Source organism: Callorhinus ursinus, unplaced genomic scaffold (genome assembly GCF_003265705.2).
Source record: "Callorhinus ursinus isolate GAN/ISIS: 27379988/994484 unplaced genomic scaffold, GSC_fseal_2.0 scaffold10, whole genome shotgun sequence".
Classification (NCBI taxonomy): Eukaryota; Metazoa; Chordata; class Mammalia; order Carnivora; family Otariidae; genus Callorhinus; species Callorhinus ursinus.
This window is the reverse complement of record NW_027397072.1, coordinates 23,959,745-23,978,997: the sequence shown is the minus strand read 5'-3', so window position 1 is coordinate 23,978,997 and position 19,253 is coordinate 23,959,745. Positions and strand designations below refer to the sequence as shown.

Below are 19,253 nucleotides of genomic sequence, written 5' to 3'. Positions count from 1 at the left end.
AAAAGCAAAACAAGGCCTGGTACGTTCCAGTAAAAACTTTACAGAAATAGGGGGCAGGTTGGATTCGGCCCACGGGCTCTATTGTACCAATCCCTGTTCTGCTAAAATGCTAGAATTAGAGTCGTTCATTGGGACTCAGTGTGAATTATATATTCAGGAATGTGATCTGAACGTGATCTGAATGTGAAAATTGCTCTAAGTTTCCAATTAGCTCCAACTGATTTCCTTCTTAGGAACCAAACCAGTCCCCCTCACCTTGATTCAAACCTAATCCCTAAAATGCCAACTATCAAACATCCTAGAGAAATGCTGTCTGGAAAGCTGTTCAATTATAACAGAAAGTGGGCCCTTGAGGCTTCTCCCATCAGTCCATAAACAGACTTGAACAGCCATCATCTGGGAAGGCCTACAGAAGCCTCTGTGAAGACAGGGGACAGAGGATAAGTCACACCGCCAATGGGAGAGAAACTAAAGCCATGGCAACAAATGAGGAACATGAACCCAGAGAGAGGGGCAGGGGTGGATAAAGCGCTATACTAAAAAGTTCTAGGTCCTCATAATAGCTAATATTTCTAATGCACTTCAGAATTTACAAAGTACTTTCCATAGAATTACAACTATGGATAAGACACAGACTCAGGAATTAACTAAGACATGGTGTTCACAGGTAGTCGATGGCACACCCGGACGAGAGCCCGGGGCTCTACGACCACAAGTCCTCAGGCGGGTCCCCAGGCTGTGTAATGGACAGCATGTTTGATCATGGGATACGACGACGCTGAGAACACACACCTCCCCTACCTCTGCCATTCCCCTCATCTGTTCTTTCTGCTCTTTATCCTCACTTGCCAGTATGTTCACATCCCTCAAATGCAAATCTATGGAGAAAGTGAAATACCTACTCACTCTACAAAAGTGTCCTAGGGAAATGTCTCTGAGGTCCCAAACATGGACTTCCCCTCACGGATCTCCCATTCTCTCTCCCTCCCCTCCTAAAAGGCCTTCTTGCTCATTCTAATTGACAGGTCTCTTCATCTACTGCTATCTAAGCCTATATCAGGCTTAAATTTATAAAAAGGGTAAAAAGGTTAAATACATAGGTACACTAGAACTACTTCTTATAAAAGTAAAACAGGTACTTCCATACGCACATATAAATTTTAAAATCACGTAAATGTCAAAAGCCCAAATTCCAAGTGAAGGAGGCCTTGTACTGTGAATAAAATGAGGACAAGCAGGAATGCTATACCCCTGTCTCGGTAGCTCTGTTCTTCAGGGGGCTAGACAGAAACTGCTCACAGGGGAAGGAGCGCCTACACTGAAAATACAAGTTCCAAGTAAACAATTTCAGGCAAAACTTCTAGGTTCTCTGCTTTTAGAGTCCCACCATATAGGTTTATTACGTCAATGCTATCGCTGAGGGCTCCTCCCCATCACAGTACAGTATTTTAAAGAGAAAAAACAAAAAACAAAAAACCTGTCATAAACATTTTCTATATTAAAATACTCCTTCAGTATAACTGTTAAAAGTACGTGAATGAGAGTCTTATTATGAGGCTCAGTGAAAACAATTTATGCCAAAAGGGTTTCATTTTGTTTCCGAACAAGTTTGCTAGGTAGCCAAATGAGTGAACGACAGTATGTTTCATATATGTTGATTTCGGCAAGATGTCTGCTATGAAGTGCTTTCTATATCCTTACATGTAACTGGAGAAATGTGGACTGAACAAGGTTACTCAGGACTCGCCACATCCCAGTGGGTTACCATCATCCACCTGTCAGGAGAGCCAGTGACCCTCTCCTACCTAGTGTTAAACAAGGACTTGAACTTCAAATATGAAGATGACACAAAAGTATGTGGGAAAGCTAGTATTCAAGGTGTAAGCAACAGAATGCAAAGGGGTGAAACCCCTAACATTCAACTAAATGAGAATGCAGATAAGTCCTAAGTGAAGCGGCAATAAGAAGGGCCCCGGCCGGAGGCTCCTTCGGAGCCAGGATGACGGTGTGGTCGCCACATTGCAGGAGGGGCCTCACACTGTGCTGTGCCCACGGGCAACGGTTCAGCTCTCCAGGGGCTGGCCGTGAGGGGTCTGGAGACCCAGGAGCAGGAGGAAGAGTGGAAGGTACTTGGGATGGAGGCAAAACCTAACAGCAGCCGAGGAAGCAGCAGACCGACCTCAGGCTAAAGCCCAGGCGTGCCACTTAGAAACTGCCATCAGGCACCAATGACTTACCTCCCCTAAGCCTCGGGTCCCTCATTCATAAAATGAGGGTGAGAATAACAGTACCTACCCAAAGGTTTGTTTTGAGAATTAAGTGAAATAAGGTATGTAAAGTGCTTAGAATGAAACAATAAGTATACAATAAGTGTTAGTTATTATTAGGTCTAGATTAGAAAAGAGATAAGAAAGATAATAACCACATGGTTTCCACATATCTGAGGATCTATCATAAATTTCTAAAATGAACCTTACAGGGTCAGAGGCGTTACATGCATGTGGTAGGGAGGAAGTCAGTCCAGACAAAGACACGGCAGGAGCACGGGGAGGGAGGCAGGGGACCAAGGACGCTCACAAGAAGGGAGGGGCACGGGCAAGACAGAAGAGTACAAGTAGTTCAATCTGACTGAAGTAAAACGTTCCTTCTACACATTTAAAAAGAGCAAATCTACTTACAAACAAACCAAGATAAAAAACACCAAGAAAGCCTGGTTGAAAAAGCCATAGATACCAGCACTGGCTCTAGAGGAGACAGACGGGCTTTTGCTCATTGTCTTCTTGTTATTGCTACGTGCATTCAGTTTCTTGGGGTAGCTCGGTTTGTGTTCCAAAGATGATGTGGAGGAGGAGCTGCTGCTGGGTCCAAGCAGGGTACCTAAGACAGGTGAAGGAAAAGAACACAGCGAAGGGTGGGCGGTAAGAAGTGAGCCAGTAAGATGTTTCCCAGGTAAATCCCTCTGAAACCCTCCATTTAGCTTTCTCAGCTGTGGAATATCTAGTGTTGAATTAAATGCCTGGTTTCATCCAGCTGTCCTGTAGTTCATACAGACAAGACTTTATCAGCCAAGCTATTGTACTGTAAGGGTTCATGCTGCACGAGGACACTCTCACACAGGAGAGCACATCCGGGTTCACTGAAACTGACTACCTCCCTATTCCCCCCACACTCTCTCTCACCTCCCACTTTAGATGGCTCAGTACAATCCAATCTTATTTACACGTAAAAATTCTATTAATTTAAGATAAAAAAAGGTAGTATTAAAATGTTTTGAGTTGGGGCGCCAGGGTGGCCCAGTCATTAAGCGTCTCACCTTCGGCTCAGGTCATGATCCCAGGGTCCTGGGATCGAGCCCGCATCGGGCTCCCTGCTCAGCGGGAAGCCTGCTTCTCCCTCTCTCCTTGCCTCTTCCCCCTGCTTGTGCTCTCTCTCTCTCTCTCTCTCAAATAAATAAAATCTTCTAAAAAAACGTTTCGAGTTAACCTGAAGGCAAGCAGGAATACTCTTGAATGTGTTGTTCATGCTCTATTCACCCAATGATTTGACAGCTGAAGGCAATTTTAAACATTTTTATCAAGCCATCTATACTTGGAATTTGCTTTTAGTCTCCCATTTAAATTAACCTGGTAGCTCTCTAATGTAAGTGTACACAGAGGCACCACATAGCATTGTATACCAAAACCACATACACACTTTACGATGAGTTGCTTAAGGTATTTCCGAGGATAATTTTTTACTGCAATGATTTTTCTCTCAAAAACACTAAAACTTAGCCCCCATATAAGCTTTATCACTATGTTATTTTGAAGTTCCATCTGTAAACTAAACTTTTAGAATGGAAGTTATAAAATTATTTTACCATCTTTCTCTGTTACAGGTTTCGGTTCTTCACCAGGAGGCAATGAAAGTGTTGATTCAGAAGCGCTATCTTTTTTTGAAGTCATTAATCCTAGCACATAGAAACAAAACATGTTCAGCAAGAAAGAACTTCAACATTAAACACACAAATGTACTTGCTGTTTAAAGTACAGACATCCCTCATTATCTAAATCTTCTCCACTTCTGGAAACATGCCGGATAGTAAATTCACAGAGAGCTGGGGCCGATCCAATATTTCATTACGTGAAGAGGCGGGGGAAAAGAATGCATTCTCAGCCCCTCTGAAAACCTCAATCAATTTCCTCAAATACCACCAAGGTCTCTTTTAGAACTATTTAACAATCCACTAAGGAATTCTAAATTCTATAAACAGTTAAAGCCAGCTACCTAGCTGTTTGACACTTCACACACTCATGAGTGTGTCCGCACAACGCCGGCAGGTAGAGAGCAAAACTCACGCAGCTCTAGGACAACCACCGTACACGGACCAGGACTTGCACACAACTCACAGATTTTACTCATGTGTCTGCAAATCGGTTACAGCAGAGTTTCTACTTAGATAGTGAATTCTGGGTAAAAATTTTGCAAACCATCGTAGCCACTCATCATGCAAACGAACGTGAAACAGGAAGAAGCCCCACACTCTCTCCCCTCGGCGCTCTGACGGCGACAGACCCGCTAGCGCCACACCCAAGTGTCACGAACAGACTCACTTTAAAAAGAAGCCCACAAATAATACTTCGCCTTATGAAGACTTCTGTTTCCATTCTACAGAACCAAATTATTTAAATAGGAAACCTAACGGACTCCACCCAGTTTTAAATTCCATCAAGCACCCATTTCAATTCTTCTCACTTAGGAAGCATCTGAGTGAAGTACTATCCTTGGCACTCAGCAGCACCAGCAGGAACGAGACATGGTCCCAGCCCGAAAGGAGCACCTTTCAATTCAGAATGGTAGAGTGATGTAAGCATGAATAACTAAAGTATGAGGACATTTATTGATAAAGCACTAACACAGAGGAAAACGACAATAATTGTGGTTACAAAGATAAATTAATATCTCATCAAGGAGATCACATTCTGAGATATGTCTTGAAGGACAGGTAAGACTTCCAGGGGCACCTGGGTGGTTCAGTCAGTTAAGTGTCTTTCTCCAGCTCAGATCATGATCTCAGGGTCCTGGGATCGAGCCTCACACTGGGCTCCCAGCTCAGCAGAGAGTCTGCTTCTCCCTCTCCTTCTGCCCCCCCATGGTCGGTCTCTCTCTCTCAAATAAATAAAATCTTAGAAAGAAACAAAGAAGAAAGAAAAGAAAAGAAAAGAAGAAAAGATAAGAGAAGAGAAGGCAAAAGAAGAAAAGAAAAGAAAAGAAAAGAAAAGAAAAGAGAAAGAAAGAAAAAAGAAAGAAAAGAAAGAAAGAAAGAACAAGATAGGCATTCTAGACGGACAAAAAGAAAAGAAAAATCTGAAGAACAGGGTCAGAGATGGAGAAGTAGCATGGCTGGAATAAAGAGTATTTTTGGGATGTTGGGAGAAGTAAGACTGGACAGACAGGTCAGAGTGAAACCTCAAAGGAGGACAGTGCCAGATAAGGACCTGGTCTTCTTGTGGAAGGAGTGGGCCTCTGATGGACTTGAACGGGGCTGGGAAATAACATCACCCTGACAGTAAAGTTTAGAAGGAAGTGAGAGGGGCAGGGGAAGGAAGCATGGACCAGGGAGAAGCTCTTACTGTAGGTGGAATGAGGACCAGAGTGACAACAGCAGGAACTGAACAGAGGGGTGGGTAAGAGAGACTCTGTGAAGGCACCCCACGGAGTGCATTTCTTATTTTTCAGTTATAGTTCTCAGTTTTAACATGTCCATTTGGTTCTTTCTTACTTGAATTTTTTAATTGAGTCACAGGAGATTCACATGCAGTTGTATAAAGTAATACAGGGAGATCTCTTGCACACTTTGCCCAATTTCACCAAAGGTAATTTTTCATATAACTATAGTATAACCCCACAAGCAGGACGCCAACACTGATCCAATCCGCCAATCTTAGGTCACCCCAGTTCTAACCAAGCTCCTTTGTGCATCCATGTGCAGGTGCATGTGTGCTCACACATCATTTCTTTTTTATATCCTCATTTCTCTGAACTTTCTTTCCACTTCTTTCAAGAGTATTAACCTTAATTCTTAAAGAATGGTTAATGTATTATTTAAAGTCTCTATCTGTGTCATGTCTGTGTCCTGTTAGGGTTGGCAACCTTTAACTGTCTTTTTCCTTGAGAGATGTTGAGATTTTCCTGGTTTTTCTATTTTGAGCAATTTTGGATTGTATCCTGTACACTTCGAATATTACACTGTGGGACTCTGGGTCTTACTTAAATTCTACAGAGAATGTTTATTGTTTTGTTTTGTTTTGTTTTATGAAGGAGTCAACCCAAACCAGTTCAGGCTGGACATCCCTAACCACCTCCTGTGCCCTGTGGTTCCAATGTCAGTTCAGTTTCCAAAGACTCTTTGGGATCTAATCTTATGATTTGCCATCCAGCAGTGCCTGGGACCTGGGCAGCGGTCTACCCCGGAGACCAAAGCCTGTGGTCAGATCCACACATGCACCACTGGAGAGCAAGCCCAGGAGTTCACACCCAACATTTTGAGATCACTTTCTTGAGCTCCCTGCTCTCCATGGTCTCCCTGTTACTTTCTTGCTCCCGGAGGCATCCCTTCCCGGTATCTGGGCAGGATGCCTAGGCTTTGATTTCCCTGCTCTGTCATACAGTCTCCCAGGACTGACTCTGCCCCTGGGAACAAGCAGAAGACAAACCATTGGGGATTCCATCCCTGTTCTTGGGGCCACAGTTTCTCTGGTCAGAGAGAAGTGTTCCCCTCCCGTGGGGTTTCAGGTGCCTCACCACCTACCGCTGCTGTTGCACCATGCAGGACTGCCTAGGGACCAGCATGGGAATGGACCAAAGGGGGAAAAAAAAGCTATCATTAAAAAAAAGGGATTTCCTCTATTTTCTGTCTAGTAGGGGACCCCTTCCCTAATCCTTAGACCAGAAATGGAGGGCTTCTCTTTGGGCTTTCTTTCCATGATGGCTGTGAACTTCTGGGTTTCAGGTTAAAAGGATACCATTTACAATTGCATCAAAAAAGTATGAAGTATCTAGGAACAGACCTAACAAAACTGGTACAAAAAGAGCTGTGGAGAAAATGAGAAAATCTTATTGACATATTTTTAAAGGACCTAATTAAATAAAGCAATATTCCAAGCTTACAATTAAAAGACTGAATATTGTAAAGATGTCAGTTCTTCCCAAATTGACTTATGGTTTAAATGCAAAACCAATAAAACTTTAGCAGATATTTTTTTAAAGAAACTTAACAGCTTATTCTAAAATTTATAGGGAAGTATGATTTATAGTGATCCAAACAGGCAAGACACTGTATAAGAATAAGCTAGGAAGCTTTCCTCTACTAGGTATCAAGATGTATTTGTTAAAAACTCTAGTAGTTATGAAGTACAGACTGACACAGAGATATTCAAATAGCTCAATGGAAGAGAGCAGAAAGGCCAACCAATTCTTGGACAAAATCCTTGAATCATGGTAGAAAGCCTTTCTGCTTCAGCCACTGGTAAGTTAGCAAGTACTTACTGAGCACGTATTTTGTGCTATGTACTACTACGGTGAATACCAAAGTAAAAATTACTCTCACAGTCCACTTAAAGTTTAAAATTCTGCTGAGAGGATAAAGATCTGCACAAATGAAGCAACCAGAGGACACGACCCGAACTAACAAATAATTGTGTGGTGTGGATACAAGTGTACACAAGGGTGGACATAAGGGAGACATTAAAGGGATCTGGGTCCCCAGGGAAGTCTTCTTGGAGAAAGAGCATCCAAATAAGGAGGTAAAGCACAGTAAGGGCCTCAAAATGCAGAAGTCAAATTACTGTACTCAGAGAAATAGCACGAGACGAAGTACAGAGGACAAGGAATCACAGTTCAACTATGGAGGTAGCCAGAGACCCCATTACATACAGGAAGGACTCAGACCACCAGTTTAGAGAGTCAGGACTTCTTCGGATTAAAAAGAAGTCACTAAAATTCTTGAATAGGGGAGAAACATAAAGCTAGTTGTGTTAATAAGGATTTATCGGAGGTATAAAATTGAGCTTGGAGTTTAGGGGGTGATGAAGGTATGCAGGTAGTAGGAAAGAAAGAAAAGAAAGGAACAAATGTAAAATACTCTTGTCAGGAATCAAAATCATAAACCATGACTGACATTTAAAAACATGTAAGATGCAGATTTTATTAAATTCAGGTTCCAGAGTCGTCTAACAAAAAAAGTGTGAAGCACACTAAACATAAGGCAGACTGCAAAGGGAAGAAGAGACTTAACTTTCTGGTTTGACCTACCAGTGTTTACTTTTGACGTTACATGAGTTACATCAATTTTCTGGGACCTGATGAGAGGCACAGCTTTCCCAGAAGAAGTGTGTGCTATATTCTTCCTTCGATCTTTCGCTTTACTTATCTTTGAAAGTGGTGCAAAAATACCTAAGGGAGGAATGGAGAGCTTGAGTTAGTGTGAAGCAATTAAAACCATTTCAAATAAAGGGGCAAGTACAACCATTTGGAAATATAAATCTTTAAGTTCTTTTAGTGCCTACCAGGTGTCCTGTAGGGAAAGACAGGAAAAAAGTGACATGCAGTACGTGCCCTCAGAGAGCTTACAATTTAGCTGTCAAGACGAACAACATACACAGTAATTTAAGAATCACATAAAAGAGGTATAATCATGTATTACGTGAAATTCAGGGAAAAGAGAAATGAGTGAAGGTAATAGTTTTCCATCATAGTAATTTCTGACTAAGCTACTGACTATTGTAAACGTGTACAATCTTACTGGAAGACAAAAATTCTAACCTAGGCCACTTCGTGGCATTAAATTATACGGAAATAGATTTGTGCACAAAAAGTTACAAAGTTACACTTGTATGGTATAAAGAAAAGATAGATTTCCAGAGCCAAAACAATTTCTAGTTTACTACTACTATGACCCAATTACAATTTTGGAAATTAATTATGAAAAAATAATCCAAATGGGAGGAAAAGACTGTATACCTGATATGTCATCATCGCAATATTATTCATGAGTAGGAGAAAACAAGTATGTGTCAACAGGATGAATGAATGAACTATACCCCTGAACTGTTACATCACCATCAATAAGTAAAACAATAAAAATTGTAAAGAAATACAGAAAGTATGAAAATTAAATCAAGAAAAGAAAAATGAAACTATATATTTGATTACATTATGATTGTATCTGAGAAACATTTTATGTGTGGATATAAGAAAAACTGTAAAAAACTGAAAACCAAAACACATTTCTGAGAGCAATCAGATTACTCTCGAATTATCTTTCAAATTTGTCATTAATGCATTATAATGTTGTTTAATGAATGGCTTTTTTTTTTTAAACAAAGATCTTTTTTGTAAAAGATTTTATTTATTTATTTAATTGACAGAGAGAGAGAGACAGCGAGAGAGGGAACACAAGCAGGGGGAGTGGGAGCGGGAAAAGCAGGCTTCCCACAGAGCAGGGAGCCCGATGCGGGGCTCGATCCCAGGACCCTGGGATCATGACCTGAGCCAAAGGTAGTCGCTTAACCAACTGAGCCACCCAGGCGCCCCTGAATGGCTTTTTCTTAATCTGCGGAAAGTTGCATGGTTTTTATTTCAAGATCTTAATAGAAAATTTCCACACAATATTATTCCACATAATATCTTTTTTTTTTAAGATTTTATTTATCTATTTGACAGAGAGAAACACAGCGAGAGAGGGGACACAAGCAGGGTCCACATAATATCTTAAACAGTAAATATTTAATTCTATGGCTTTAAAAGATTTCCATAGCATATAAAACCCTACCTAATATAAGTTCTTCTTCTTCCTGCTTTTTTTAATGAAACAAATCATTTGGGAGAACCAAAACTAAATTTAGAGCAAAGATTGGCTACAAGCAAAGCCCAGAGTGCACGCAGAATGTGGGCTAAAGTTCCTAGTAAGTAACTCGTGCTAATCAAAGTACCAATGGGACTTTTCTCAGATCTTGACATATAATTAATCATAAAACTTAACTAAAATAAACACATAGGGAAGAATGATTTTTAAATAGAATAACAAATTTCTAGATAAACATGGCCCATTTTACCACAACTCCTCTCAAAATGGCACCAAAATATTAGAAAGGGATAAAAACAATATAAACTCTAAAGAAAAAAGAAAACGATAAAAAGGAGAAAAAAATACTAAAAGCTGCTAGAGAGGGGAAAAAAGTCACACACGGAAGAAAGATTTTGCAACTTGTACACGGCAACACTGGAAGCTCAAGACAGTAGCTGACAAACCAAGAGCCCGGGAGCCACATCCTGCCCACCACCTCCTCCCGTCAAGTCCCCCTAGCACCTGTGTGTTTACACACCGTCTGCAGCTGCTTCTTAACTACAACAGGACAGCTGAATAGCTGAACAAGAGACTGTGTGGCCCTTGACGCCTAAAGTATCTCCTCCGGCCTTTTACAGGAGAAGTTTGCCAAACTCCATCAGATGATAGAATATCACCTTCTAGATAGGAGGAAGTGAAATATGAAGAGGGGGGAGATCGGAAGGGGAGACGAACCATGGAGACTATGGACTCTGAGAAACAAACAGGGTTCTAAGAGGGGAGGGGGTGGGGGGATGGGTTAGCCTGGTGATGGGTATTAAAGAGGGCACGTACTGCATGGAGCACTGGGTGTTATATGCAAACAATGAATCATGGAACACTACGTCGAAAACTAATGATGTAATGTATGGTGATTAACATAACATGATAAAATTTTTTAAAAATCACCTTCTAAATACAGAGAAAATATGAGTTCCGGCCTAACATTCCTTATCCCATCAAACTATCATATGAAGTGTGAGGGTAGAAATAAACATATTTTTAGAATGGAAGTTTTCAAAAAATGTATCTCCCATGAGTCCTTTGTCAAAAAGCTACTAGAGGATATGCTCCACCAAAACAAAGAAGTAAACCAAGAAAAGAACTGACTTAGAATGAAGGCGCCCAATCTTTCTCCTCATAGTATGAACTGAACTCAAAAGATGTCTAAAACTGGAAAAATCAGGGACGCCTGGCTGGCTCAGTCAGTGGAGCGTGTGACTCTTGACCTCCAGGTTGTGAGTTCGAGCCCCAAGTTGGTTGTGGAGATTACTTAAAATAAAATCTTTTAGGGGCACCTGGGTGGCTCAGTCTGTTAAGCGTCTGCCTTCGGCTCAGGTCATGATCTCAGGGTCCTGGGATCGAGCCCCGCAATGGGCTCCCTGCTCTGCTTCTCCCTCTGTCCCTCTGCTCCTCCCCCTGACTTGTGCATACTCTCTCAAATAAATAAATATTAAAAAAAACCCTTTATTTAAAAAAAATAAAATCTTTAAAAAAATAAAAATAAAATTGGAAAAATCAAGAGAGATTCATATACATGTATTATTTACAAATACAAATATTAATATCAGAAGATACAACTAAAGAAGTTAAAACAGTTCTTGCCTCTAAAAGACAGGACTCAGGGTCAGGGAAGGGCAAGCCGGGAAGGATTTAACTGATGTTTTTAATAAACCTTATAATACAATTTGACTTATGTATTCACTTTGGTAATTATTAAGACATAAAAATGGTATTACCAAGTATTAAAATTTATTATAAAAATTTTCATAATCGCTAAAACTTAGAAGCAACCAAGATATCCTTTAGTAGATGAATGGGTAAATAAACTGTAGTACATCCAGACAATGGAATATTATTCAGGACTAAAAAGACATGAGCTATCAAGCCATGAAAAGACATGGAGGTAACTTAAATGCAAATTACACAGTGAAAGAAGCCAGTCTGAAGAGGCCGGGTTCATACTGTAGAATTCCAACGATACAACGGTCTGGAAAAGATAAAACTAAGAAGACAGTAAAAAGATGAGTGGCTGCTAGGAGTTGATCAGGGAAGGGAGGAACAGGCAGAGCACAGAGGATTCTCAGGGCAGTGACAATACTCTATATAGACACTGTAATGACAGAGACATGTCATTAAACACTTGTCCAAACTCACAGAACACCCACCACCAAAAGTGAACCCCAATGTAAGCTATGGTCTCTGAGTGCTGATGACGAGTCAGTGTAGGTTCCTCTATGTTAAGAAATGTACCCTCTGGTGAAGGGACACTGATACTGGGAGTGGCCCTGCACACATGGAAACGGGATACACAGGAAATCTCTGTACCTTCCTCTCAATTTTGTTTTGAACCCAAGCTGCTCTTAAAAAAGTCTTAAAAATTATTATAAAATTTCTACAATTGAAAAAATCTAGTATGTGTGAGAATTAACAGATCAGTTGAATAAAATAATCCTGAAACAGACTATAGCATTTATAAGAATTTATAATAAAGGAAGCACAACAAGCCAAAGGAAAAATGATAGAGGCGGGAAAAAAAAATCTGTTGCTGAGAAGAGATAAATTCTTTAGCTTCTGCTTAGTCAGGGCAACTCCCGTTTTTCCATAATCCAACACATGATCCTTGCCCCCCAAAACTCGCCTTTAAGCATGTGAAAGGGACAGAAGCAGGGTCCTTGGTGTATCTGGCTTTGTCCTCGTCAAGCATGCCTCTCCTTGGGATGATGAGATTTGGGGGGCAACATGCATTCTGTTACAAGCTAAGCCTTTCCGGTGACTCCGACTGACATCAACCCTGTGCATTGCTAGGAGTTTTGATCCTTTTGCCCTCAGTCGGCTTCACAGCTGCCACAATTAGCTAACAGAGGAAAACTAAAATCAAATTCTTAATTCCGCACAACTACCCAAATATATTCCAAATGGGTTAAATAATATAGGGCAAAAAATTAAAACATTCAAAAGAATAAAATATATAGTTTTAAATTAATCCTTGGATTAGAAAGAATATCTAAACATAAAAGCAATGTTAAGAAATTATAAAGAAAAAGTCTCTTAACTACATAAAACTCTATGCCAAAACACTGCAAATTAAGTTCAAAGGCAAATGACAAACTGGGCAAAATATCTATGATAACTATAAAAGTTTAATATCTTAAATACGTATTTGTATTTCTAAAGTTTTTTAAAACCCACTAATACCTCAATTATTTAATGAGCATGTAATATGAACAATTATTTCTTGGCAATTGCTAATATATATATTACAACAAAATATTTTAAGTGTTTTATTTCACCACAATCAGAGAAATATGAATTCAAACATAGAAATTTTTACCCGTTAAATTGGAAAAATTAAAGGAAATGGAGCCATTAAAAATCATATTTTCAAACGATATTTAATGATTTGGAGAAATTATAATAGCATATCAAGTAAAAATGCAAAATATGTAACTATGTATAATCCAAATTTTGCAAAAAGAATTAAACAGAAGAAATATACCGGTGATTTTATTTTCTTCTTTTAACATTTTTTATGTTTTTCAAATTTTATACAATACTTTTATAAACAAAAAAATTAATAGACAAAAAAATGATGCTCAATTTTAAGTGTATGACAAAAGGAAACTGGTAATTTTGATAAATTTGTAACACCTAGCAAATAGCTACCATTAGTTGAGTACTTATAGGGAATCAAGCACTATTCAAGGTGCTTTATACATTTATCAACACATTCAATCCTCATACGAACTCTTGAGGTATTGTTAGCCCCATTTTATAGAAGACAAACTGAGGCACAAGAAGAAAGTTAAGGTCACATAACTGGTAGATAGAGAAGCTGATTCACACCCAAGCTGTCAGACTCCAAGCAAGGACTTTAGCATTAGACCAGAGTGTCTCCCTGTGCAGCTATAATTGAAATACTGTGCAACCAGGGAAGTTAATGTTCTAGAAGACTATTTCAAGGCAAGGAAAAATATTCACAACATAGCAAGTGACAAATTTAGTTCAAGATGTCAAGGAGTCTGTATGTGTGTATGTGTATGAGAGAGAAAGAATATGAATTTAAACAAACATCTGTCAGAAAGAGAAAGAATCATCCCACCTCAGGAATACAGTTTTAAAGTTCCCTTCCCTTGCTTTTCCAAGTTTTCAAGTTTTTTAACCCCCAGAGTTCTGTATTTCCTTGATAACAAAGTCCCTCCCTCAGTCATGACAGCACCCTGAGCAGGACTTACAGGAGGTCCACGGAGCCGGAAGTACTCCTGGTGGGACACCATCTTCCCATCACTATACTGCTCATAGCAGGAAAAGGGCAGTCCCTTCATTAACTACATAGATAGCCAGGAGGAAAGGTTTCTTTTTTTTTTTTTCCCACCCAACCAGGTTTATTTAAAAACAATAGAAGAGTAGGGATGCCTGGATGGCCCAGTTGGTTAAGCTTGGTTGAGCATCCAACTCTTGATTTCAGCTCAGGTCATGATCTCAGGGTCATGAGATCAAGCTCCACACTGGGCTCTGTACTCGCGAGGAGTCTGCTTGGGATTCTCTCTCTCCTCTCCCTCCCCCTCGATCGTGCTCTCTTTCTCTAAATAAATAAATAAAATCTTTTTAAAAATGATAAAAATAAAAATAAATAAATAAAAGTAAATTTGGTTATCTTAAACTAATTCTCATTAAGTTAGATAGTATCAACCTTACCGTATTTGGGGGCACATTTAAAGTACTGGATTTTCCCAACACTTCCATTGTTTTTTCCTTCTGGTTCGTCCAACTCAATACCAGCCCACTGCCCACTTGCAAATTCTGTTGTTCCGCAAAATCTTAATGTTCCAACCTAAAGAAAACATAAATCAGAATAAATTTTGAGGATTACTAGTAATTCTAAATGTGCTACTCTTGCAACTTTACCATGGAAGTTTTTAAAAACCATTCTCTCAAAGTAGACTTTAGAACAGGAATATTACCAGGGATAAAAAGAGGTATTATATAATGATAAGAGCCAACCCCAAAAAGACATAAGAATCCTAAATCGTTATGCACCTAACAACTGATTTTGGAAAATCTCCAAACATTTGGAAATTAATAAATATACTCCCAAATAACCCATAATGAAAGAGAAAATCACAAAGAAATTTAAAAACATTTTGAATTGAGTGAAAATGATAACACGATATATAAAAATTTGTAGGATGTAGCAAAAGCAGTGTTTAGAAGGAAATTTATAGCATTAAACACTTGTATTAGGAAAGGTCTCAAATCAATGACCTAAACTTCCATTTTAAGAAACTAGAAAGTGAAGGCCCAAAGCAAGCAGGAGAGAAACAATAAAGATAAGAAATTATGGGGCACCTGAGTGGCTCAGTTGGTTAAGCATCTGCCTTCGGCTCAGGTCATGATTCTGGGGTCCTGGGACTGAGCCCCACATCAGGCTTACTGCTCCGCGGGGAGCCTGCTTCTCCCTCTGCCTCTGTCCCCCCACCCAGCTCATGCTCACTCTCTTGCACACTCTCTCTCATTCTCTCAATCTCAAATAAATATTTTTTAAAAAAAGAAATTAAGAACAGAAAAAGAACAGAGAAAATCAATGAAACCAAAAGCTGGTTCTTTGTAAGGATAAATAAGATTAATAAACTTATAGCTAGGGACCAAGTAAACAAAAGAGAGAAGACACAAACTGCAAACATCATGAATGAAAGCAGGACATCTTTACATACCCTCAGTCATTTAAAAAATAGTAAGAAAATACTCTGAACCCTGTGCCTGTAAATTTAACAAATGAGATAAAATGTTCCAGTTCCTTGAAAGATGCAAACTGTCAAAGCTCACACCTGAATTGGTAGTTTAGAAACGTCCAAAAACCAACAACACAACAACAACAAACCCTTCAGAACCTTATGGACTCACTGGTGAATTCTACCAAAGAATTTAAAGGAAAAATAATCATCTCTACACAAACCTAGTATATAAAAGTGGAAGGATTAATTCTCAACTCATTCCCAGCATTACCTTCTTACACCATACACAAAAATAAATTCAAAATGGATAAAAAACCTTAACATGAGACAGGAAACCATCAAAATTCTAGAGAACACAAGCAGAAACATCTCTGACCTCGGCCATAGCAACTTCTTACTAAACACATCAACACAGGCAAGGGAAACAAAAGCAAAAATGAACAAATAGGACTTCAAGATAAAACGTTTCTGCACGGCAAAGGAAACAATCAACAAAACTAAAAGACAACCGACAGAATGGGAGAAGACATTTGCAAATGACATATCTGATAAAGGGCTAGTACCCAAAATCTATAAAGAACTTATCAAACTCAACAGCCAAAAAATAAATAACCCAGTTAAGAAATGGGCAGAAGACATAAATAGATACTTTTCCAAAGAAGACATCCAGATGGCTAACAGACACATGAAAAGATGCTCAACATCACTCATCCTCAGGGAAAGACAAATCAAAACCACGATGAGATACCACCTCACACCTGTCAGAATGACTAGAAAAACAACACAAGAAGCAACAGGTGTTGATGAGGATGGGGAGAAAGGGGATCTCTCTTGCACAGTTGGTGGGAATGCAAACTGGTGCAGCCACTCTGGAGAACAGTATGGAGGTTCCTCAAAAAGTTAAAAATAGACCTACCCTATGATCCAGCAATTGCACTACTGGGTATTTACCTAAAGGATACAAAAAATACTGATTCAAAGGGATACATGCACCCCAATGTTTATAGCAGCATTATCAACAATAGCCAAACTATGGAGAGAGCCCAAATGTCCATCGACTGATGAATGGATAAAGAAGATGCGAGATATATATATATATATATATATATATTATTACCGAGCCCTCCAAAAAATGAAATCTTGCCATTTGCAATGATGTGGATGGAGCTAGAGTGTATTATGCTAAGTGAAATACATCAGAGAAAGACAAATACCACATGATCTCATTTATGTGGAATTTAAGAAAGAAAACAGAAGAACATATGGGAAGGGGAAAAGAAAAAGAAGGAAACAAGTCATGAGAGACTCTTAATGATAGAGAATAAACTGAGGGTTGATGGAGGGAGGTGGGTGGGGGATGGGCTGGATGGGGGATGGGTATTAAGGAGGGCACTTGTCATGATGAGCTCTGGGTGTTGTATCTAAGTGATGAATCACTGAATTCTACTTCAGAAAACAATACTGCACTGTATGTTAACTACCTAAAATTTAAATAAATAAATGCTTAAAACTACAAAACTGATGAAACATAAAAAACCTATTAAATATATGAACAAACAATGAATCATGGAACAGTACACCAAAACAAAGTATGTAATATATGGTGATTAACATAACAATAAAAATTTAAAAAAATAATAAAAATAAATTTTAAAAACCTATTAAATAGAGATATATTGCACTTGTGTTTTTTTTATTTTATTTATTTTAGAGAAAGAGAGTGAGCACGAGCAGGAGAGGGGAAGAGGGAGAGGGAGAGAGAGAATCTCAAGCAGACTCCGTGCTGATCACAGAGCCCAACACAGGGCTCCAACCCATGACCCTGAGATCATGACCCAAGCCGAAATCAAGAGTCAGCTACTTAACCGACTGAGCCACGCAGGCACCCCTACTGCGCTTGGGTTTTAAAGACTCCATATCTTTAAGATAACTGTTCTCCTCAACTGATCTATGTCAACACGACTCCATTCAAAATCCCAGCAGGATTTTTTGTATGACTTGAAAATCCATAAGCTGATTCTACAATGTACATGGAAAGAAAAAGAAACTAAAAAAAAAAAAAAAAAAAAAAAAAAAAATTTGAAGGCCTAACAACATCTGATTGCAAGACTTACTATAAAGCTAGAGCAATCATTACAGAGTAGTAGTGAAGAAAGGGTAATCATCAGATCAATGGAGTAGAATAAAATCCAGCAATACACCCATACACCTAAAGTCAGATGACAAAGGGGCAAGGGCGATTTAGGAAAGAAAGAACAGTCTTTTCAAAATATGGTGCTGGAACAAAGAGGTAATCAGATGCAAAAAAAAGAGAGAGAGAAAGAAATTCTACCTATACCTAGTATTCTGTACAAAAGTTAAGTCAAAATTAAATATAAAACTAAATGTAAAACCCCAAACTATAAAATTCTGGGAGAAAGTCCATGTATTATATCTTCCACTGTCCTATGACACTGTAGAAAATTTCTTAGCTATGCTAAACACACAATCCATGTAAGAAAAAGTTGAAAAATGAACTTCATCAAAATTTCAAACTTCTACTCTCTGAAAGACATTCTTAAAAGGATGAAAAGGCAAGCAACAGAGTGAAAGAAAGCGTAACGGAAGCAAGACTGACCATGAGACGATCAGGTTAAACCCAGTCGATGCACCTTATACGCTTCTACTTTTGTATAGCTTCAAATTTTCCAAAATAAGGACAACAGAATAACTCTTCTAAACATCCATTCTCAGACACAGGATGGGAATACTGAAGAGGCTGAACATTAATCCCAAGTTTAAAAAAAAAAGCTAACAAATGTCCTATGAATATATTCTTTTGGAAGCTGGTAAAATGTCATTCTCAACATAATCATCTGTTTGGAGTTTACCTTCCTTTCTGGAGCATTTTTCTCAGTAAATCAAACTTCCAGATTTTGGCATTTTCTGCAAAACCCGTGTCACCGTCCCCACAAGCCCACCCATATATTTACACATAACTGCGTTAGGAAATAGCGGAACTCCCTGTTCCATTCTCCATACCCAGCTCCTTATTAAACCCAAAGTTAAAACAAAACAGCCCTTCCCTATGAGCTATTAAAAAAGAGAGAATGGATGGCAACAAGACAGCGCCCTAAGGACTCTGAGGTTTTGGAGAAAAAGAGGCATCTGGAGCATCTTCAATAGGCTGGGTTGGCGGGGGGTGGGGGGCAGGAGGGTCCTCTTTTCCACATACATTTTTATTATGAGGTTTGAAATAATATCTAGGATTTCTCTATTTCTAGGATCTCAAGGCCAAACATCCATGAATGGCAAGAGTCTCCTTTGCTCCATTACTGCGAGGTAGTTGTAGTGGGAAAAACCCAGTGAGGGCGGCAGGGGGGCTGCAAGGAAACCCCTCCAGGCTCAGCGATGTCTCAGCTCGGGCCTCCTAATGCACTCAGCAGCCCTACTGTATCCCACTCTCCCCACCCCAACGGAGAGGCCTTCATTATTCCGTCCAAGGGTAAGCGTGCCTCTCAGTTTCACTGTTTCCATTAAGTCTGTTTCTATGTACACACTGAACTTTTTAAAAAAACTCAAAACCCTGTCCACAGTGTATGGCTGCAGCCATGGCACACGGGCCACGCACACTGCAGACCTCGGACCCAGCTTCAGAGACGGCCGTTACTTCC

The 19,253-nt window shown here is 39.4% G+C and overlaps 1 protein-coding gene and 1 long non-coding RNA gene across 20 annotated transcripts in view; one reads left to right on the top strand and one right to left on the bottom strand.

Moving 5' to 3' along the window:
• CLIP4 (CAP-Gly domain containing linker protein family member 4) overlaps positions 1–19,253 on the bottom strand; it is a 93,838-nt gene that overhangs the window by 31,885 nt on the left and 42,700 nt on the right. For all 19 annotated transcript variants that reach the window (XM_073897200.1, XM_073897202.1, XM_073897207.1 and 16 more), the window contains 4 exons: positions 14,564–14,699; positions 8,293–8,433; positions 3,860–3,949; positions 2,734–2,877 (listed from right to left, as the gene is read on the bottom strand). In XM_073897200.1, the coding sequence (XP_073753301.1) occupies positions 2,734–2,877; positions 3,860–3,949; positions 8,293–8,433; positions 14,564–14,699 (511 nt within the window). The remainder of the gene's footprint in view (positions 1–2,733; positions 2,878–3,859; positions 3,950–8,292; positions 8,434–14,563; positions 14,700–19,253) is intronic.
• LOC141373566 (uncharacterized) lies at positions 4,363–19,252 on the top strand. Its single transcript, XR_012379683.1, has 3 exons — positions 4,363–4,984; positions 18,864–19,084; positions 19,176–19,252. It is a non-coding gene; the product is annotated as an uncharacterized lncRNA (long non-coding RNA).